The following is a 22,808-nucleotide window of genomic DNA, read 5'->3' as shown; positions in this document are numbered from 1 at the left end:
AGAATCACCACATAAGTCTGTGGATCTCCTGGGTGGCTCAGTTGAGCATTCCACTCCTGGTTTTGGCTCAGGTCAGGATCTCAGGGTCCTGAGATCCACCCCTGGATGAATGACTCTGCCCTGGGGGTGGAGCCTGCTTTGGATTCTTTCTCTCCCTCTCCCTGTGCCTATCCCCCAAGATATAAACCTTGAAGGGGAAAAAAATAAGGAAGAAAAGAAAGAAAGAAAGAATGAATGAATCACCACAGAAGTTTGTTCAATGAAGATTCCCAATGCCCATCCCTAATGTATGGATTCAAAATCTCTTGATATTTGGCCCAGGAATCTGCTTTTTTTCCTTTTCTTTTCGAGAGAAGAGAGAGAGAGAAAATCCCAAGCAGACTCTACGTCCAGCATGGAGCCCTATGGGGGCTTGATCCTCCGACCCTAATATCATGACTTGAGCGAAATCAAAAGTCAAAGGTTTAATCCACTGAGCCAACCTGGCGGCCACCTGAATCAGCATTTTAAAGCTGAAACCAGTGATTCTTAGGCCCATCAAAGTTTAAGAGAATCGACCTTGTTATCTCTGCCTTGTAATCACACCATATACTTCAGTTTCCTACTTCTGCACGAGAAAGCAAGAGTTACAGGATATCCTGAGAGTTAGCTTTCATACGGCTGGTTGAAAATATTCAGGGATATGGCCGCTGGGAAGTGATTGTGGCCTTATCCTAAGGACCCTTCATTCTGGTGAATTCTATATTCAAAGCGGGAAGAGGGAGAAGAAGGGATTTCCAGTACTCAAAAACTAAGCAGCCTCTAGATCCCAGAGGTCACACACATAGCTCCCTAAGAAAGGGTTTCAGGACGCGTTCGGCTAATAATGTCTCCTACCGGCCGCCGTTGGCCCTCTAGTGATGCAACCCTACGTACTGTCCGGGCGCTGTCACTCTACTGCCAAGATGGCGACCCACAGGAGCTACGCTCTATGGAGCTACTGCGGTCGTAGGTGGTCGCGGGTGATGCGGTGCTGCCGGCTCCCCGGGTTTCGTAGCTCCTGGCCTAGGGGCCCGCTGGGTGTGCGGCACTTGTCCCAAGAGAAGCAGGCAACGGAAACACATTTCGGATTTGAGACTGTGTCGGAGGAGGAGAAGGGGGACAAAGGTGAAAGGGGCGAGAGGGCGGATTGAGGGATCTGTCTGCGATCTAGTTTCTTCTGCTCAGCTAGGAGTTGATTTAACGTCCTGTTGACTCGGATGACGTAGGCTGTGCAGTCCTGACCTCCAGAGAAACCCCCCGCCACCCCGCCCAGCCTGACCCCGCGGAGCTTAGATGCCACTTCTGGTTAAACACAGTAATTATCACCAAATTCCAAAAATTGGGTGTTTATGATGTGCCAGGCACCATGCAGATATCATTCCCAATTCTCATTTCAGCCTCCAAACAATGGTATTGTTATCTCCAAGCTACACATGAGGGAATTGAGACTTCGAGATTAAACGAGAAGTTGCCCAATTTAATTTGTAAGTGGCGGAACCAGTATTCCAAAACTGTGACTGCAGAGCTCATGTTCTTCACCTCTTGCCAAGGGGTAGGACCATTTTTTAATAGAAAGGAGGGAGGAAACTACCTTTGCTGTGCCTCAGCCTCCAAATTGTATAAGTAGGGATAATAGTAATCTTTCTTAGAGTTATAATGAGGATTACATTACTTAATATATTAAAATATTTTAAACAATGCCTGGCACTTCGTAATTGCCCAGTAAAGGTTAGATATTGTTGAGCAGTTGGTTTGTGTCCAGCATTGTGCTATAGGCATGGGAAAGGAAAAGACTGTTTTAAAATTCCAATTGTACCATTCATAATGGGGTAGGTTTTAAGCCCATTTAACAAGTGGATATGGTGAGGCGCTGAGAGTTTCCTTCACTTGGCCTGTGGTCACCCAGGAAATAAAGAGAAAGAATTCACAATGGAATATCCCATCCTCTTAAAGACTACTCACATTGTCTCATGTCTTACCTCAGCCTTACTAAATACATAGCTCTACTGGAACTCTTCGAATATTGATTTTAAAATAACATCTAGGGGAGCCTGCGTGGCTCAGTTGGTTGAGCGACTGCCTTCGGCTCAGGTCATGATCCCGGACTTCCAGGATTGAGTCTCGCGTCGGGCTCCCAGCTCCTTGGGGAATCTGCTTCTCCCTCTGACCTTCTCTCTCATGCTCTCTCTCACTCATTCTCTCTCAAATAAATGAATAAAATCTTTTAAAAAAATAAAATAAAATAACATCTATTTCACTGGGCTGTGAATCCCCGGAATGCTAGGATGGTGGCTCATTGATGTCTAGATCTTCAGTGCCTGATGCACATTAAAAGCTTGATAACTGCTTGTGAAATAAGAAAATCCAAGTAAAACGATAGTAAACTTTTATTAAGGACTTGAAACTTTTTTTTTTAGATTATATTTATTTATTTGATAGAGATCACAAGTAGGCAGAGAGGCAGGCAGGGAGAGAGGGGGAAGCAGGCTCCCTGCTGAGCAGAGAGCCCTATGTGGGGCTTGATCCCAGGACCCTGGGATCATGACCTGAGCCGAAGGCAGAGGCTTTAACCCACTGAGCCACCCAGGCACCCCAAGGACTTGAAACTTTTTGAAATACTTTTCATTAATTCTTTTAAATACAACCTTATAAGGTAGAGACTAGTAGCCTGATATCATAGATGAAGAAACTGTTGAAACAGAGATGTTAAGTCACTTGCTGAAGATTCTACTAGTAAGTGGTAGAGCCGGGGATTTGAATCCAGGTGGGTTGCTTCCAAAATGATAATAATGCTTAACCTCTGTGTTGTACTTTACAGAATATAATGACATTTCACACACATAAGCAAGGAAGAGGTTACCCACCATGAGCTAAATATGTATCTCCCAGATGGGACCCAATATTGAAGTACAGGCAGTCTTTCCTCTGCTCAGTAGTGCAGGACTGTAAAAATGGCCATGTGCACTGAAATCATGCACAATGATATTAATAATCGATGGGAAAAATTACAACTGTTCTATGACCTCTAAAAATTATTGAACATAGTGGGTGGCTGGGTGGCTCAGTCAGTGGAGCATGTGACTCTTGATCTCAGGGTCATGAGTTTAAGCCCTGCTTTGGGCATAGAGTTTACTTAAAAAAAATTTAAAGATTATTGAACATCAAGACTCTCTTACTGTTAGTTATAAATGCATAGAGAAATGAAATAAGTAGTAAAGTTAATATTTATTTAACAAACTATAAAATTAAGATTTAATTTAACTTAATGTAATTAGAATTTTTAAATTTTAAGTTTTTTTTCTTAAAGATTTTATTTATTTATTTGACAGAGACAGAGAGAGAAGGAATACAAGCAGGGGGAGAGGGAGAGGGAGAAGCAGGCTTCCCGCTGAGCAGGGAGCCTAATGTGGGGCTCCATCCCAGGACCCTGGGATTATGACCTGAGCTGAAGGCAGATGCTTAACGACTGAGCCACCCAGAAGGTGCCCCTTAAGTTTGTTTTTTTAATTAAATTAAAATTCTAATAAAAAACTAGAAACATTAAGTTGTTTTATTCCTTCCTAAAAAAATGTACCAAAAGTAGTTTGAACAGTGTTTGCTACCTTCTGGTCATATAATTTACAATAGGGAGCAAGCATCTTCTCTGTGTCTTGGCAAATTGCCATACTCCTTTCTAAATTTCAATCCGCTTGTAACATTTTATACCTTCACTGTCATGAAATATCTCTAAGAATTCCTCTAGCGTGAGATTTTTTTGCTGGCATCATTTCCTCTGGGACATAGTCAACCTTTTCATCACAACCACATCCTCATTTTTTTTTTTTTAAGATTTTATTTATTTATTTGACAGACAGAGATCTCAAGTAGGCAGAGATGCAGGAAGAGAGAGGAAGGGAAGCAGCTCCCTGCTGAGCAGAGAGCCTGATGCAGGGCTCGATCCCAGGACTCTGGGATCATGACCCAAGCCAAAGGCAGAGACTTTAACCCACTGAGCCACCCAGGCGCCCCCACATCCTCATTTATGTCCGTAAGTTCATCTTCACATAGTTCTTCCAGCTGCATATCTAGAGTCTCTCCAGCATCACATTGCCACAGTCAGCTGTTTCCCCTAAAACCCCATGGACGTTTTACTTCCAGAATTACCACTTTTCATTGCTTTGCAGTGCTTTCATTTTTGTTGGCCAGTTCCCTCTTTCAGTTATCTAGTTTTGTAAAATACCACGTGTTTATAACTGAGAGATAAGGAGGTAACACAACTACATGCTTTGCTGTGTGTGAACTGAATGACTGATGTGTAGTGACCTACCAAGTGCTAACCGAAAGAAGTGATATGATTGGTTACTGACTATGATGCATGTCGATTATTTACAGAGTGATTTATGGGCTGAAGAACTACCAGGGAAGTTTGCGCTTTATGCACTTACTTCACAGTTAATACACCATTGCACATGAATGATGTTGTTGGGGGACTGGTGTTACCTAACTAAACCACAGTCACTGAAATTCATGTATATCGGAACCATGCAAAGCAAAGATTCCTTATACTCAGTGGGTTGAGCTATAGTGTCCGTGAATACCCCCGAAACAAAAGAAAACAAAACAAAAAAGCAAGCTTGGAGATCCCGGGGTTGAGACAGGCATTCAAGATTGAGTTCAGGAGGAGCTCTGTAGTGCTGAATCAGCAGAGGATAATGATGTTTTAGATCTATGCAGCAGATCCCATCTGAGAAACTCAAGGCATCTCCCCTTCATTACCTAATTCAGCCTTATGGCAGAGTGATCGGGAGCTGGCACTGAGCTTTTCATCTTATGGGCGGAGAAGCAGGTGTAAAGAAGTTAAATGTAGCCTGTGCTTTAAAATGCCTTATATAGTAAATTCCTTCTCCCACTAGGCCAGATTCCACATTTCCCTTGATCCTCTGGGATTTATGAGGGCCCTCTGCAGTGTGGCTTGACCCTCACTCACATCTTGCTATTCGTCTGCCCACCAAATTGTACCTGAGGTTTTTCTCTGTGATCCTTCCCATCCATTAGTCATGTATTTCTAATGATTTTGTTGTTTTCTATTCTAATAACCACAAAATAAAAATTCCATACCTCCCCCTCCTCTAAGGAATGGAAACCTAACTTAGTGCCAGGCAGGTGCATGGCATTATTATGGGGTAGTGGTCCTAGATAAAGGTAACTAAGACAGCAGAAAAGAGGTTGGTTTCTTAGATGAAGTAACTTAAGCCTTTTTAAAAAGAGGTTAAGGGGTAGATTTGGGCATCAAGCAGTCTAGCTTAACTTCACCTGACCAAGACCGGCAACTTCAGGGGAGAAAAGCATCCCCTTTCATTTAGGACTTCCTAAGTTAATCTTGTTAATAGCACAATTGTGTTGTATTTCTCCTGTGTCAGTCTATCATGTGTTTGAAAGTGTGGCCAAGAAGTATGACGTGATGAATGATATGATGAGTCTTGGTATCCATCGTATTTGGAAGGATATGCTGGTCTGGAAGATGCACCCATTTCCTGGGACCCAGCTGCTCGATGTTGCTGGAGGCACAGGTAATGTCCAGTCGAGTATCCTTGAATATCACTGAGCACCTTTTGTAGAAATCAAGTGTCTCTTGTTGGAATGAGCTAGCTTATCTACCATTAGGCTGAAGATGGAAATTGAAAGTCAGTACACTACTAAGAAAGGTTTACTCTTTCTAACCAAATGTCACTCAAAAAGCATAACATATCTGCTTTATGCCCGTCATTTTTCTAAAACGTACAGGGTTACAAAGTAAAAAGTTCACTCTTTTACTCCAGGGACATCTCACCGTGTGAATGAATTTCTTTTTTTTTTTTTTTTTTTTAAAGATTTTATTTATTTATTTGACAGAGATCACACGTAGGCAGAGAAGCAGGCAGAGAGAGACGAGGAAGCAGGCATCCTGCTGAGCAGAGAGCCTGATGCGGGGCTCAATCCCAGGACCCTGAGATTATGACCCGAGCCGAAGGCAGAGGCTTTAACCCACTGACCCACCCAGGCACCCCATGAATTTATTTTTCTGTTTAACCTTTAATCCACTTTCCCCCTTTCTTTGGGCAGGGGGAGAATATGCCCATTCTCATATTCCATAAGCTTTCTAGGCAAACTTCTCTGCCTAATCCACAATCATATCAGAAATCCAAAGCTTGGTTGTTTATCCACGGTCCTTTGTTACTTGGTGCACACTAGGTATCTGGGGAGAAAAACATCATGGGTTTCATTCATGCATCTTGGTGATGTTATCACATGGCTAATGTACATGTTAAATTACATTAGAATAATGGGTCATGTAATGTAATAATGTGATAATCTATAACAATAGGATAACATAGAATAAGAAATGACAGTAGAACCATCTGCATGTGTGAAACATGTTTATGTGTGACTTTGTTGGTGTGGTCCTCTCCCTGGTGGAAACTGAGAAGGTGGTAAGACACCTTGCTCAATGAAGGACCATTTAACAGAATCTGTTAAAATCTAAAATCTTTATAGTCTAGGATCCCACAATTCCAATTCTCCATATCTAGTCTTAAAAAAAAGAAAAAGAAAAAGAAAAACCTTGCACCATGATACAGCTTCAGAAAGGGTTTGGTCAGACCTGCCTACATCTGTGCCTTCACCTACATGATTACTGCACGCTGCCAACTGCCCGTTTGGAAAATCTACTTGGAAGGTAATCCCATATATTTAAAAAGACATTTTAAAAATATGTAGCTACAGATATGCTCACTGCATCATTTTTAGTAGTAGTGAAAACTGGGAAATAACCTATTTCTGCCTCAGTAAAGAAATTGTTTTAAATTAAGATACACCCATTCTATGAACTATCATGTAGCTATTTAAAAGAATGTGGAAAACCTATAAATACGTATGGAAAGTTTTCAAAGACATATTCAGTGGGAAGAGAAAAGTTGTACAACTATGTGTCTAATATGATCCTTGTATATGTTTTTAAGTCATTTCATATAAAATATTTAAACATATAGGAAAGGGACTGGAGAATACCTAATTGGCTGGAGAGACTAGAAGAACTTAAGGGTATATTTCTTACAACTAGTGTGAGAAAAACAAAGACAAACAACATTATAAGAAAGGCAGTGTGCTCCTAGAAAGCACTGTCTTGGCCCAAATAGTATTTACCTGATTACAGTAACATACACACTTTTCAGCTTTTAGACTCCAACCAACAAAGCACAGAAGTAATTATAGCCTCAGAACAAACAGTATGTTATCAGTCGGTCTGGACGGTATAAAAGTGCTCACAGTAGAAGGTTGAAAGGAGTCAAGAGGTACCATTTGTAATTGACGAAATAGAAATAAGAGTCTGTTACTCTAGTTTACAAAGGAATCTATGAGGGACTATGAAATGTGATCTAAACATATTAGGAAGATAGAGCCAAGCAGACAGGAGGGGCGAGATATCATAAATTTGGTAAAGAAAGAAAGAGCTGGAACCAATAGAAGACACAGCTGAGAGGGTTGAGAAAGATAGTCCATGGGGAGCTGAACTAGGCATGGGAAGTGGTGGGGGAGGGGATCCTTGCTGGTAACTGTACCCTCATGTTGCTTTCGTAACAATTATTAGACAAAGACTAGAAGGGCTGAGCACTAGCACTTAACACTGCTTAGGTCTGGAGAGGGTGTGGAGAGAGAAGCCAACGTTTCTGTTTTAGTCTAAATATTTGGGTGTGTCTTTTATAGCAAGAATGTGTCCATGCATTACTTATGCAATTTTTTAAAGGATTTTTAAGAATATTTTAAGTTAACAGGGCACCTGCCTGGCTCAATCAGTGGAACTTGGGACTCTTGATCTTGAGGTCATGAGTTTGAGTCCCACGTTGGGTAGAGAGATTACTTAAAAATAAAATCTTAAAAAAAAAGAGAGAAGTTAAAAAAAATTGCTGTTTTTTTTTTTCCTTTTAATTTACCAGAGAAATAAAGAGAAACTTCGATTTTTATACACTGTCAAATCCTGTACCTTTGTTGCTCTGTTTGGGTTTTGGAAATGTTGGGGTTTTGCTTGTGTTTGTGTTTGCATCTCTCCTCCTGTTGGCTTCCCACAGGTGACATTGCATTCCGGTTCCTTAATTATGTCCAGGCACAGCACAAGGGGAAGCTGAAGCGGCAGTTACGGGCCCAGCAAAATTTATCCTGGGAAGAAATTGCTAGAAAGTACCAAAATGAAGAGGACCCTTTGGGTGGTTCCCGGGTAGTGGTCTGTGACATCAACAAGGAGATGCTAAAGATTGGAAAACAGAAAGCCGGTGCGCAAGGACACAAAGCTGGTAAGTCCTATGAGAAGTAGACACAGTGGAAATGTTTGTGTGTTTATGAAATAAGATGGAATATATAAATGTTGAAGTGCTTTATTTTCAAAAACATATAGCTAGGCCGGAGTCAAAGATAATTTGTGTGCCTGAATCCAGTTTGCAGGCTGTTATGTACATTTTTTTTTAAGATTTTATTTATTTATTTGACATAGATCACAAGCAGGCAGAGGGGCAGGCAGAGAGAGAGTGGGGGCCCGGGAAGCAGGCTCCTTGCTGAGCAGAGAGCTCGATGTCAGGGTTTGATCCCAGGACCCCGAGACCATGACCTGAGCCGAAGGCAGAGGTTTAACCCACTGAGCCACCCAGACACCCCTGTTAGGTACATGATTTCGCCAACCTGGGGTGGTAGCTTGATTACCAGCCCCATGTGACAGGGCCGATAACCAAAGCCCCAAGGGCTGCTTGAGTAAAGTGTCTTTGTCCAGGTAACACAACTCTTAAGTGGCAGATCCCAAATTGGAGTTGAGTCTTGGGATCTTAGCTCTTGGACCGAGACGGAAGTTTTGCCTTCAGTTCCCAGCAACTCCCTGCTGACCCTAACGTCCTGTTTTGGAGCCATCCCATTCCCCATCAGTGCCCAGAGGATTTCCACCGATGTGGAAGCTGAGAAGGGGCTCTGCCCTTAAAGCAGGAACTTGACCTTCAGACACCAGAGAGTGCAGGCAGCTGGCAGCCTTCAGCTCTAACAACCTTTAGGTCCTGCCTCAGCTTCCAAGATAGGCGCTTTCCAGAGCTCCCTGTTGGGTTGGCTAAGGCTTTATCAGATCTGCATTGAGGCCTAAGGCTTTCCCCACTCAGTCTTGCTTCTTCTTCCTTTTATCCAACCCCAGGTGTTCTCCCTTACCACTCCCCCACCCCGCCCCGCCCCGCCAAAAAAAAAACCTTTTTCACTCCTCCCTCACCTGGGCATCTGTTTCTCGAGGGCCCAACTGATAGAATGAAAGAAACACCCGAAACTGTACTTGTCTCAGCAGCAGACAGGAGCAACTGTGGGTCTCTGGGAACCCATTGCAGCCTGAAAATGAACAATTTGTGCCCTAGCTTCAAGATGTAGATTTCACATTTTGCTGTTTGTTTTCACCCTTTTTAAAAAATATATATTATTTATTTATTTATTTGACTGACAGAGATCACAAGTAGGCAGAGAGGCTGAGCAGAGAGCCTGATGCGGGGCTCGATCCCAGGACCCTGGGATCACAACCTGAGCTGAAGGCAGATGCTTTAACCCACTGAGCCACGCAGGCGCCCCTGTTTTCACCCTTTAAAATATTTTCCCCCCAACTTTCTCAAGTAGAAGTCAGAATGTGGCAGCTGCGCCAGCTTTCCAGAGCCGCTGCACTGCCCTCTTCCCAGCTGGCCAAGCACTGCAGGCAGCTACCATGAGGCAGTGGTCTGGGACAAAGAAAATAGAGTCCCTCGGGTCAACATCAGCGTTCCTGTGCTCCCCCCTCCCCCACCAGAAGTGACTATGGTTATTTTAGTTCAATTCTTCCTCCTCCGCCCCCCACCCCCAGAACGAACTGCCTAGACGGACCACCACCCACTTGGCCTCCAAGATGAAGGGCTCTTTTGTTAACCATCAGTGCTGATCGGAAAGCAGACAGCCCCTAGTGTTTTTAGACAAAGGCACTATGTTTCCTTACTCCTGCTGAAAAACGTGTTTCCCTTCCCTCTGGTGCTCAGCCATAAAGAATGGAGAACAAAGATAGAAGTGATAGCCAGTGTTCCATTTCTGGAATCATCCCTTCCATAGCATAGCTTGCCCTTCAGCCTCTCCTCACTGCCAAGACAAAACCACTGGTGAATGAATTATTAAGTGCTGCATAGGCCAGTTTTCCTTATCTTCCTCCTTGCTTTATCAGTGTCCAACAATGATGTCTTTGTAAAAAATATACCATGAAAAGAGTTGAAACTAAGGAGAATCCTAGAAATTAATTTGGGAGAGTAAGTTAATGAGAAAGACATATTTATGTGTAGCACTCTTGTGTGTTTTATTTACATCTTCTGTGGAGCACTTCCTCCCCACGTGGAAGTTCTGAGGGCAGGAGCTTTAAAAAAAATTATCTGAGGGACGCCTGGGCTCAGTTGGTTAAGCATCTACCTTCACCTCAGGTCATGATCCTGGGGTCCTGGATCGACTTCCAGCCTTGGCCCTGCCTCTGGCTCCCTGCTCAGTGGCGAGCCTGCTTCTCCCTCTCCCTCTGCCGCCACCCCCTTGTGCTCTCATGCATGCGCACTCTCTCTCTCAAATAAGAAAATAAATATTTTTTTAATTATTTGATAGGTTATAAAAGTGATAGATTTGAGAGAAATTTTGGATTTTGCAAAGGTATTAAGAGGAAAGTAAATGTTACCTATAATTCCAACATCAAGTAATGCTCCTAGTATTTTAATGTATTTCCTTCCTAGCGTTTCCTAATCATTTCCTTTTTATAAAATTGAAGACTTCCTGTATATACAATTTAGTATCCTGCCCTAACTCAGTATTGTATCAAGAGATCTTTCCATGTCATTAAAAATTCCTTAAAATCCTTCATGATTTTCTCTCGTACGGATGTGAATGACAAAGATTCACATCACCAGTTTACATAAGCAGCAACCCCAATTGATCCTTCACTTTTTTCTAAAGCTCTTGCTTAAAAAGCACAGCATTGTGACATCCTAATTTGTAAATTTTTGCATGCATTTGTTCATTTTTCCCTTTAACATAACCTCAGACAAGTGTTTAAACTCTTCAGATCTCAATTCCTTTATCTATAAAATGGGAGAATAAAAACCACATTAGGAGGTAATATACCACAGCTATTGAAAACACAGGCTCGGGGTGCCTGGGTGGCTCAGTGGGTTAAGCCTCTGCCGTTGGCTCAGGTCAGGATCTCAGGGGTCCTGGGAAGGAGCCCCGCATCAGGCTGTCTGCTCAGCAGGGAGCTTGCTTCCCTCCTCTCTCTCTGCCTGCCTCTCTGCCTACTTGTGATCTCTGTCTGTCAAATAAATAAATAGATAATAAAAAATAAATAGATAAGAAGGAAACACAGGCTCTGGGATAAAACAACCTGAGTTCCAATCCATCTGGATGACCTTGGACAAGCTGCCTGATACTCAGCTTGGCTCTCCTAAAACATGATGATGATATTAAGAGTTATCCCATGGGGGCGCCTGGGTGGCTCAGAGGGTTAAAGCCTCTGCCTTCGGCTCAGGTCATGATCCCAGGGTCCTGGGATCGAGCCCCACATCGGGCTCTTTCCTTGGTGGGGAGCCTGCTTCCTCCTCTCTCTCTCTCTGCCTGCCTCTCTGCCTACTTGTGATCTCTCTCTGTCCAATAAACAAATAAAATCTTTAAAAAAAAAAAGAGTTATCCCATGGCAGTAGTATGAGAAGAGAATGTGATAAGATAATGTATGTGAAGAGATAATACAGACCCTGCCATCAAGGGCTCAGAGCAGTTGCCCTGAGGATGATATCAGGGTCATCCTCCTAAAAATCAAAGAGCTTGTTCAAAGGATATGGTTATTTTTTTTAAAGATTCATTTATTTATTTGAGAGAGAGAGTGTGTGTGTTTTGAGCTGCAGGAGGGGCAAAGGGAAAGGGAGAGAGGCAGAACACGGAGTCCCATGCGGGGCTGGATCTCTAGACCTTCATGATCTCCAGATCACAACCTAAGCCGAAACTAAGAGTCCAACACTTAACCAACTGGTGAGCCACCCAGGCACCTCAGTGTATGGTTATTTTTAAAGGTTTTGTTAAATACCGCCACTTTGCTTTTCCAGGGAGGTTTTCATTTACTTTCCTCTATAGAGCCTTCCTTCTATATTGCATTTTATGTCTAATTTGCTGCAAGTTGACTATCTTAAAGCTGAATCAGGATCCTTTAGTGGATGTAGCTACCCTGTTATGGGGTTCCCTTGGGTGTGTTCTGAATTTGTGACCAGACAAAAATTGTCCAGACATTTTGATTCTTCAGTAGAACCAGTATAACTAGGCTAAATTCCATACTTAGAATACTTCCAATCAAGGTGCCTGGGTGGCTCAGTCGGTTAAGCGTCTGCCTTCAGCTCAGGTCATGATCTCAGGTTCCTGGAATCGAGTCCCACGTTGGGCTCCCTGCTCAGCAGGGAGCCTGCTTCTCCCTCTGCCTTTCCCCCTGCTTGTGCTCTGTCTCTCTCAAATGAATAAATTAAATTTAAAAAAAAGGGGGGGGGGCACCTGGGTGACTCAGTGGGCTAAGCCTCTGCCTTCGGCTCAGGTCATGGTTTCAGGGTCCTGGGATTGAGCCCCGCATCGGGCTCTCCGCTCAGCAGGGAGCCTGCTTCCCCCTCTCTCTGCCTGCCTCTCTGCCTACTTATGATCTCTGTCAAATAAATAAATAAAATCTTAAAAAAAAATACTTCCAATCGCCCTCTGAAGTTAGTACTGTTATTAACTCCATCTTACAGATGAGGAAACCAAGGCAAAGTGGTTTATTCAAGATGATACAGCTAATAAATGGTGATGCTAGAATTAAAGCCCTGGCAGTCTAAACCCCAGACCTGGGATCCTAACCATGGTACTTTACACAGAACAGTTAGTTGGGTAAAAATTGCTTCAGGGTGGGCATAACTAAATATTCATCAGGTTCTACCCTGAGACCCCTGGGGAAAGAGCTTGCTGCTAAACTTGAAGAAATTCAGATTCTCAGGCCAAGACAGCACCTCGAAGACAGCGGCCAGGAACCCAGTGATGAATGCAGGCGTGTGATGGTTTCCAATACCACACATATGGTATTTGCCCAGCACCAGACTGCTCTCCAGTTCTCCCACACCAAGTAGGTGTCCAACAATTCAGTTCAATTCTGACACTGACTCCCAGAATCGTTCACAGGTTGCACAGACTGCCCCCACTTGAGAAGTCAGCCATGAGTGGGTGTGCAGGCTGCCCACACTTCTGCCTGGCTGACTACAAATCGGGGGATTCCCACAATGCCCTCCTCAGGTTTGACAGTTCGCTGGGTGCAATCGAGCAGCCCAGGCTGAGCCCAGAAATGATTTTCTCTTTCAGGACTTGCTTGGGTATTGGGAGATGCTGAAGAACTGCCCTTTGATGATGACAAGTTTGATGTTTACACTATCGCCTTTGGGATCCGGAATGTCACACACATTGATCAGGTATATATGGCCGCATCTTTCGCTTGTGTGACTCTCGTGCTATTCGATCTCCTAGAGCAGCCCCACAGAAAATGAGGAAAGAGGGAGAGACTCTTCTCTCCACCCAGCTTTTGAATGGAATGACCGTTTCAGGCTTGGGGGCTTCATTCCTTGAAGTTGCCAGTTTTCCTCATCACAAAAATGAAGGGGGAAAAAAAAACAAACCACAGAGCAGATCCCCATAGAAGCGTTTATTGCTTGGGCTGGTATTCACATCTTTGAGCTGTCAGTCATGCTCTGGCTTCCCATCTGTTTCCGCTCACTTGTGAAGTTGTCTGACCCAGTGAGTTTGCAGATCAGAGGCATTTCCAAGGCCAACACAGAAGGCACTCGAACACTTATTTTGGCAGAAGATATCTAGAGTCATGGGTTCCTCTACAGGGAGAAGGGAACATTTAGCTCTTAATCTGATGCAGCTGTTCTTTTTTTTAAAAAGATTTTATCTTTAAGTAATCTCTGCACTCAATGTAGGATTCCAACTCACATCCCTGAGATCAAATGTATCTACCGACTGATCCAGCCAGACACTCCCTGATGTAGCTCTTCACTTCTCCTTCAGTATTCTATCCCAGACCATTTGAAGACCATGTGCAAGGCACCACGTTTTATTTTTGTAATCACGGGCTCCAGTTACCTGGTTCCTCTGCTTTCAGTGGGACATCTTTATGGTGCACTTGAGCTTGGTTTTTGTGACCTGCCCCTTGTATGCAGCTAGTTTATTATTTCTTCTAATTAAAAAAATGTTTGAATAGGTTCAAAGTACAAAAGAGCATGTCAGGGACGCCTGGGTGGCTCAGTGGGTTAAAGCCTCTGCCTTCATCTCAGGCCTTTACCCGGGACTTGACTCAGGTCACAGGATCGAGCCCCACATCTGGCTCTCTGCTCAGCGGGGAGCCTGCTTCCCCCTCTCTCCCTCCTCTCTGCCTACTTGTGATCTCTGTCAAATAAATAAAATCTTAAAAAAAAAAAAAAGGGCATGTCAGTGAAAGTATGCCTCTCACCCATGTGTACCAACCATGCAGTGCCTCCTCTCCCTCCTCCAATCACCAGTTTCTTAGGTACCTTTGCAAAGATGTTTTGTGAATAATAAACATTTTTCTTTTTCTCCTTCTTTTGTATAAATATTAGCATGTGATACATTTTGCCCATTGCTTTTTTTTTCCCCTTAAAAATATATCTTGGGGAATTTTTCCATGTCAGTACATGAAGAGCCCTGGCTTTTCCTTTTTCTAAATAGCTGCATAGATTCCATTTATATAGACATTCCAAAATTTAGTCTCTCAGTAGTTAAGATGCTTCTAATCTTGTGCTGTTCAAACAGTGCTGCAGGTAATAACGTGTGTGCATGTCATCTCTATAATAGATGCATTTTTTTCCCTTTATTTTTGGATGGGGGGAAGGGGCAGAGGGTGAATCTTAAGCAGGTTCCACGCCCAGCACAGAGACGGATCTTATGACCTGAGCTGAGCCAAAATCAAAAGTCAGATGCTTAATGGACTGAGCCACCCCTGTGCCCCTACAACAGATGCATTTCCGTGAGAGAGTTTCCTTGAAGTAAAATTCCTATATCAAAGAGGATATCCATTGTGATTTAAATAAGTAATTGTAGGGGCACCTGGCTGACTCTACCAGTAAAGGATGCAACTCTTGATCTCCGGGTTTGAAGTTCAAATCCCATGTTGGGTAAAGAGTTTACTTAAAAAAATAAAGAAAAAAAAGAAAATCCTGAAATAAGATTTTAATAAATAATTGACAGTTGTGAAATTGGCCATCATGTGGTTGTACCAATCTGAGTACTCCAAATAACATTCTCTTCACGGGCAGCAGAATGCCTATAAAATTTAGAATATTGTCGGGTTATCTCTGCTGCTACAGCTGACCCACTGAGAATGCACAAGGGATCTATGTGCATGCTATGGGAAATGCTAACTTTTATAATGCCCATCAAAGTTAAAGCTGTTTTGGCCTCATGGAATTGAGTTCTGCTGCGGAGTGTGTTCTCTTGTTCCTTGTCTTGCTCAGGCACTCCAGGAAGCCCATCGAGTCCTGAAACCAGGAGGACGGTTTCTCTGTCTGGAGTTTAGTCAAGTGAACAATCCCCTCGTATCCAGGTTGGTACTGTTAACAGGGTTTTATTCTCATTGTCTAGCCAAGGGTTTTCCATCCCCAAACTGGACAGAAAAAGCCGGTAAGTGATAAGCATGAAGCTCATAGATCAGAGTCTCTAAGGCACACGATAGCCCATCTAAGGCACAGTGCCACCTCAGAAGTCAGCCAGTTCTGAATACCTAAGCCAAAAGAGTTTCAATCCAGCAACCAGAAGGTCAAGTTGGCCCATGGATGTATTTTGTATTTTAAGAAATTGACTTAGGGGCGCCTGGGTGGCTCAGTGGGTTGAGCCTCTGCTTTCAGCTTGGGTTGTGGTCTCGGGGTCCTGGGATCGAGCCCCGAATCAGGCTCTCTGCACGGCGGGGAGCCTGCTTCCCTCTCTCTGCCTGCCTCTCTGCCTGCTTGTGATCTCTCTCTCTCTCTGTTGAATAAAAAAAACAAAACAGAAATAAACCTTTAAAAAAAGATTGACTTAGATGTTCATATTTGAAAATCAGGAAGTTTCACATAAAAATGTGAGTTTCCAGCTTCACTTGAGGAATCATATAGGGCAACGCTGAGCACTTATTCCCACATGGCGGTAGTCGGAGCTGAGTAGTACCTGCCCCTTCTCCACTTTTATGCTATTTTCTACCTGCACCTGTCACCACCACCTCCTCACTAGTCCCTACTGGTCTTGCACTTGGCCCACATTACTTTCAGATACTTGACCCCTATAGGCATTTGAATTTATAACTTCAGGCTTAAACCTTCTTGCTTCTTATCAGGGGGCATGTTCTAATCTTACTCTTTTGCCTTTGTGTTTAGGCTTTATGATCTATATAGCTTCCAGGTCATTCCTGTCCTGGGAGAGGTCATTGCAGGAGATTGGAAGTCCTACCAATATCTTGTAGAAAGTATTCGACAGTTCCCATCTCAGGTACAAAACTTTGATATTTTACAACAAAGGCCCTAGAGTTTAAATCCAGGTGATCCTTGCTGTATCTTTGCGTTTTAGGAGGAGTTCAAAGAGATGATACAAGATGCAGGTTTTGAAAAAGTGACTTATGAAAGTCTCACATCAGGCATCGTGGCTATTCATTCTGGCTTCAAACTGTAACTCCTTTACCATTCTGGAGTGTGAACAGTCACATCCTGTCAAAAGCCTGGAAATGGAGGATAATCTGGCTAGTGAGACTGGCAGCAGAACATCCCCTCTTAAGGACGTGTGCCTTGGACTCATGTTCTGACGTGACCAGTCCCAAAGTGGAAGAAACAGATTCGACTGCACCTTTCACTAGAAGCTGCTTTAGGACTTCTCCCAGAGGTATTTGCTCTGTATTTTTTTGCTCAGCTCCTAATTCTTATTGACTGCGTGGTGCATGGTTAAGGTAAAACCAGCACTACTTCTCCTTTTTGAAGTGTTTTTGTAGCTTCTCTGCTGGTGCTGCCTTCCACAGGGATGATGACTCATTTGAACCCAATGATGATTTGAACCAAAACGTGTCCTAGCTGTACCAGAGTCAGCCTCTCAGCCTAGGACTAAGTCTGGGGCCAAAAACGAAGGCCCAAGTCGGAGTGCTAACAATCACAATTAGAATTACAAACTGAACCACTGAATGAGTTTACAATTTGTGTGGTATTTGTTATTTCTTCTTGGGACAGGGGGAGTGTGAGGGAAATACATTTTTGTCATCACTCAGTCCTCTTCTACCGAAAACTACTATTGGATCCTCAGCACCTGTCACGAAGAAAACAAACCTTTGGTGAAAGAATAAATAAATGTTCCAGGAAACTCCTGCTTTTGTGTTTTATATGGAGAACTCCTTTATCAGAATACATTTGGAGGGTTTTGTAGCCCCCCCAAAAAAAAAGTTTGAAAATGATCTAACCTAACCCCCCCTTTTTTTTTTTCCTTGGTACTAAGGGGTAGAGCTGGGCAGAGCTTGTCTCAATACAGTCCAACGTTTGATGCTAAAATGAGACCTAAACGGGCACCTGGGCGGCTCAGTCGTTAAGCCTCTGCCTTCTGCTCAGGTCATGATCCCAGCGTCCTGGGATGGAGCCCTGCATTGGGCTCCCTGCTTAGCGGGAAGCCTGCTTCTCCCTCTCCCACTCCCCCTGCTTGTGTTCCCTCACTCACCGTCTCTGTCAAATAAATAAAATCTTTAAAATAAAAAAAACAGGGGTGCCCGGGCAGCTCAGTCGGTTAAATGGCTCGCTTCAGTTCAGGTCATGATCCAGCTCCTTGCTTGGCAGAGAGCCTGCTTCTCCCTCTCCCTCTGCCTGCTGCTCTGCCTACTGTGCTCTCTCTCTCTCAAGTAAGTAAATAAAACCTTTAAATAAATAAGTAAATGAGGCCCAAAATGTTCTGAATGTGGATTAAGCCCATGGTTTTTTTTTTTTAAAAAAAAAGATGTTATTTATTTGACAGAGAGAGATCACAAGTAGATGGAGAGGCAGGCAGAGAGAGAGAGGGAAGCAGGCTTCCTGCCGAGCAGAGAGCCCGATGCGGGACTCGATCCCAGGACCCCGGGATCACGACCCGAGCCGAAGGCAGCGGCTCAACCCACTGAGCCACCCAGGCGCCCCAAGCCCATGGTTTTTAAGGGACTTTGCGAAGACATTGCAGAAAGCAACTTGTGACTTGGCTGGCCACTTGGTAATTGTGGGTAACTTAGTTCAAGTCTATTTCAAAAGCCTTTAGACATGCTGCCTCTAGGGCCAGCACAGTAGGGGTCATTTATGTACCTTCACTCACAAGATCTTGCTTGCTCTGTCATTGAAGAGCTTTCAGACACAGCTATCTATATACAACCATCTCAAAGAACAGAAAAGAGCATTTGACAAAGTGCTAAACCTTAAGAAACTTATTTCAGCCAGCTGGAGCCTATTGGTCTTTGAAATTAGAATTAACAAGGAGCAGACGCTGAGGGAATTTCATAAACCATCAACCCAATTCTATCTCCCTGGCAAAGTGGTTTTCTCATATCTGAATTTTAAAAAATTAAATAGTTAAAAGCTGCCACTTCCAGGCAGTAGAGACAGGCCTGATCAAATGAAAACCCCCAATGCCCAGCCATTGTGGGCTTAAGTCAACTCTAGGGTCTACTGCCAGAAGACTATCTGGAAGTAGGGCTAATGGAACAAGAATGATACAGCTTTGGGGGCTTCAAATAGAACTATAGCTAAGTCACTAAAAAGGGAAAGGAGCTAGAAAAAAGATGAATTATGGGAACATCTTCAGTATGTTCATATAAATAGAAACCTTAATCACCTCAGTTATACTCCCATTCCACAGTACCTCATCCTTCTTTCCTACAAAAAGCAGGGGGAAAATTTTTCTCCCATTTTAACTGCCACCAATAAACATTTTTTTTGCCTCTCTATTCTGAAACGCTTCCACTCCTAACCTAGCTCAACTTCACTACGATTCCCAAAACCCCAAGTTCTAGTAGTAATAATCTCCCCAAAATGTTACAACCTAATGCTGACCTTAGGATGGAGTCATTTCAACTATTATCCTCCCCTTATGTAGCAGTAGCTTGGCTGCTCAGAAATCCTAATTGCATCTCAGAGATCCAAAGTTTAAAACAAAAAGCTTTACCTCCTGTGAACACTCAAAACATAGGACTAGAAAGCCAGGACCCTCCTTGCATCTTCCCAAGAGGTGCGGGTTGTTTCAGCCTCTGGCGTATTTCCTTTATGCCTACAAAAGCCAAGTCTGCTATATTTGCTTTTCGTCATAGAAAAGCCTTTAAGTCTTCTTAAAATTGATAGCAGGAAACCTTTAATGAAGGTTACTTGTCCACAGCTTTAATTGGGTATTTTAATGAAAGCTTCAATTCACATTTAATAGTTAATGGGGTTTCTAAGCACAGCTAGTTAAAGCAAAGCACAGCAGGCTTACACGTTTAAATTCCTGCAAAGACTTTATTGGAATCACATGGAGGGCTGCTGCTCAAAAACTTTCATTTTCCCTCTTAAGACCACTTTTAATCTTTGAGTGTCCTTTTGGGACAGGGCAGGAAAAGGGGGCGGGGGCGGACGGCCTAGAGCCCAGCAATTTCTCATTAGTGCAACCTTGTTATTGGCTTGTTTTACAGCCAAAGAGAACTTTGATAAAAAGTTCTCACATTCGTCAACACCACCTGAGGCCCAAAGTCCAGAACAGCATCTTTCAACAAAATGAGCACTTCAGTATTTATAATACTGAGATTTAACCGAAAGTTTCTCTGCCATGCATTTCTCAACACGCACTTCTGAGCAGTGGTCTTCCATGCACGACAGCTGCAGGATAGGACAGATCAAAGAGTCAAGAGCACTATGAATAGGCTAGTCTATTACATCCCACAGAAACTCACTTCAAGGCCTGACCCCCAATAACCTATTCAAGATCAAGTAATAGGCCATTTTCGACCCTAGATTTGAACAAATCGTAACTAACACACACTTCTCCAACAGATTTATTAAAGGAATGGATTTTGAGGAGAAAAAACATGGGGCAGAGGTATGGAATAGAAAATAAATACAAATGTAAGCTGTTTTGCTAATTGTTTTATAACCACAACAAATTTGTACAGAGAATACCCTGCACAACACAGCACAACAAAGGTTCAAAGATCGAGGTGTTCCCCTAGGCAAGGCTGAAGATTTCAGTCTCTGGTATTTGGAATTTAGGCTGCAGTCCTTGGTTTTGGATGGATCACTGGGTGTGTGACACAGTCCATGCGTTTAACCAGATTTGAACAGAAGAATGGCCACCTGGCCCAGGTAGAAGTAGATGAAGTGTTTGGTTTCATGTGTCACATAACTACCGAAGTTCCTCCCCACGATGCAGTGCCAGGTGGGGTTGTACTTCTTGTCAAACTCCTGGTTGGGGGGGGGGTGGAGAGGGGGAAAGAAAAAGAACACTAGAATTTCAGTGCTAAACCAGAGGTCAGAATTTGCCTCCTAGATAAGCAGAGCCTGTAGGGGCAGAAAGAAGGAACGTTAGCATCTGCAAATTCTTAACATGAAAGAATGTTCCCCAGCTCCAAGTCGCCTACATAGTGCATTAATGCATACATACTTGCAGTCTGAGCTAAGCTGAGAATGGGGGCTGGGGAAGTAAAAGGCAGAAAGGGCAGCCTCAAAGACAGGGGCACTTTGTTATCATGGTAATTTCACCTTCATAGCTCCTAGGATAGGCTCCTTAATAGAGAGCAGGTGATAACAGTTCTAGTTTATCATGTTATGTGTAAACAAAACAAACGAAATTATCCTCCTGTAAGTCATGCACCACAACATCCAAAATGGTAAATATTTAGCCCCAAATACCCCATTCCCTAACTGCACTCCAGTATCACTGGAAACAAAAGATGTCCGAAGGGCAAAGCCTCAATTCGCATCTCAGCCACTGTGGATGCAAATTTAAAGGGCACAAGATACTCTGCAATCCACTGGTCCTACGAAAAGAACGCCAGAAGCAGAACCTGACAGTCACTTAGATTTTATCCTTAATTTCAATCCCGCTCTCTTCCACGTCTATCGTGATGGTGCTCATCTATCACCTGGTATACAAAGATAGCAAATTGCAGGAACAGCTTTCCCAATTTTCCTCAGCCAAAGGGGCTCTGAGAACTAGAACGACGGTGGTAATGTCCTCAGTAGGTGACTGTAGGGCAGGCGCCAAGGCCAATCTTTCTCTGTGTAATTCTTGCAAGTCTCGGTGAGGAGTTACACAAAATTCGGCTCTCACCGTATGCAGCATGAACATCTTTTACATGTACTGGAATAACATTCTTACAAGCTAGAGGAACCCACTGCTGCGTTTGTCAAAAAAGGTATTTCTGTTCCATCTGAAGTCTTTCATCTCCCCATTCTCAACTGGGAACCCTCACTGCCAGCTTCCTTCCCTTGCAGAAAACACAGCTCGGAGAAATTGGCAGTCCTGCCAGCTTTCTACAGACTGCCATTTACCAAGCCCTCACCCCAGCCCCCTAACCACCACTACCACCCACTTTCCTTCAACTGCCGACTAACTCCCCACTGGAAGGCTGGCAAGAGCTCCCTCCGGCCGGGCTGGAAACACCCACGCAGCTCCCCCTCCCCCCTCAGAACACCCAGATGGATCCTCCGCGCAGGAATCAAGCAGAAGAGGGGGAACCGCTGCTCCCTGATCCTAGAAACCGTTGCTAGGTGGCGCTTTCCCCCTGCGGAGCTGGGTAATAAAAAAACTTCGGGCGCGGAGGGTCTGGTCTTCTCATCAGGAGCGCAAAATTCATCTGCGTCCTTTCTGGAAACCTCTACACCAGAGGTGTCCTGCGTACCTCCAAGGATGTCTGCCACGCGTTCTGGGAGCTCAGGATCGGGGAGAAGGACTAAGTTGTGACTCGCCCCAGCTGCGCGCAAGCGGCCCGAGCCCCCCTGCCCGCGGGCCCCGTCCTCACCTTTTTAATATGGGCCGCAATGTCCTTCTCTATGTTATATTTCTCCAACGCCTGAGTTGCACACTCCACCGAGTCCTGTTGCATCTCCTCCGACATGTCGGCGTTTTTGATCACGGCCTTTCGGTCGCACATGGTTACCTGGGGGGCGAGGCCCGGGCAAGGGTGGGAGTTGGGGTGTAGGCTGCGCCTGCGAGGCGCCAGCTCCCCCAGCCCGCTCCTCCCGCCCCCCACCCCACTTCTCAGAAAGCGCGGGCCGCGCGGACCGAACAGCGGGAGAAGTCCGGCGGGAGATGTAACTAGGCAGCGAAGCCCCCCGGAGTCCCCGGAGTCTCTCACCGAGGAGCAGAAAGCGACCAACTGCAACGGTCTCCTGGGGGAGGGGCTGGCGACACTCACACCCGGCAGGAGATACGGTCGCTACCGAAGCCGTGGCGCATCTAAGGAGCCCCACGCCAGCCGCCGCCGCCTAGTGCCTAGGCCCCGCCCAGCTCCCGCCGGCCCCGCCCACCAAGGAACGTCCCCATTGGCTTGACGCAGCCCCCAGGACTCTCCCATTGGTCCATGGAGTCAATGGTTCCCTCAGGATCTTTCTCCAGCATTTTGTTGCAGACCACAATGCATCTGTCGCGGCGTCGGTTGCCCCGGCAATGGGCCGCACGCGGTGAGGCCCACACACCCCGAAGGTGGAGCTGGGGCAGGGTTGCGAGGACCACCCAGAAGACTAGAAGGGTGCGAC

General features: G+C 44.4%; 2 protein-coding genes across 2 annotated transcripts; one reads left to right on the top strand and one right to left on the bottom strand.

Moving 5' to 3' along the window:
• Positions 1 to 932: 932 nt before the first annotated feature.
• LOC111156431 (coenzyme Q5, methyltransferase) lies at positions 933 to 17,436 on the top strand. Its single transcript, XM_022517333.1, has 7 exons — positions 933 to 1,146; positions 5,421 to 5,570; positions 8,106 to 8,327; positions 13,408 to 13,514; positions 15,576 to 15,664; positions 16,470 to 16,581; positions 16,660 to 17,436. The coding sequence occupies exons 1-7, from the start codon at positions 945 to 947 to the stop codon at positions 16,759 to 16,761; spliced, it is 984 nt and encodes a 327-aa protein (XP_022373041.1). The 5' UTR covers positions 933 to 944; the 3' UTR covers positions 16,762 to 17,436.
• A 2,653-nt stretch (positions 17,437 to 20,089) lies between these two features.
• On the bottom strand, positions 20,090 to 22,549 carry LOC111156384 (dynein light chain LC8-type 1). The gene is made up of 3 exons (XM_022517226.1): positions 22,409 to 22,549; positions 22,073 to 22,210; positions 20,090 to 20,513 (listed from the first exon to the last, which is right to left on the bottom strand). The coding sequence occupies exons 2-3, from the start codon at positions 22,202 to 22,204 to the stop codon at positions 20,376 to 20,378; spliced, it is 270 nt and encodes an 89-aa protein (XP_022372934.1). The 5' UTR covers positions 22,205 to 22,210; positions 22,409 to 22,549; the 3' UTR covers positions 20,090 to 20,375.
• Between the last annotated feature and the right edge of the window lie 259 nt (positions 22,550 to 22,808).

The sequence above is a fragment of the Enhydra lutris genome, unplaced genomic scaffold (assembly GCF_002288905.1).
Source record: "Enhydra lutris kenyoni isolate GAN:26980312 unplaced genomic scaffold, ASM228890v2 scaffoldscaffold46, whole genome shotgun sequence".
NCBI classification, from domain to species: domain Eukaryota; kingdom Metazoa; phylum Chordata; class Mammalia; order Carnivora; family Mustelidae; genus Enhydra; species Enhydra lutris.
This window is presented reverse-complemented; position numbering and strand designations above follow the sequence as displayed.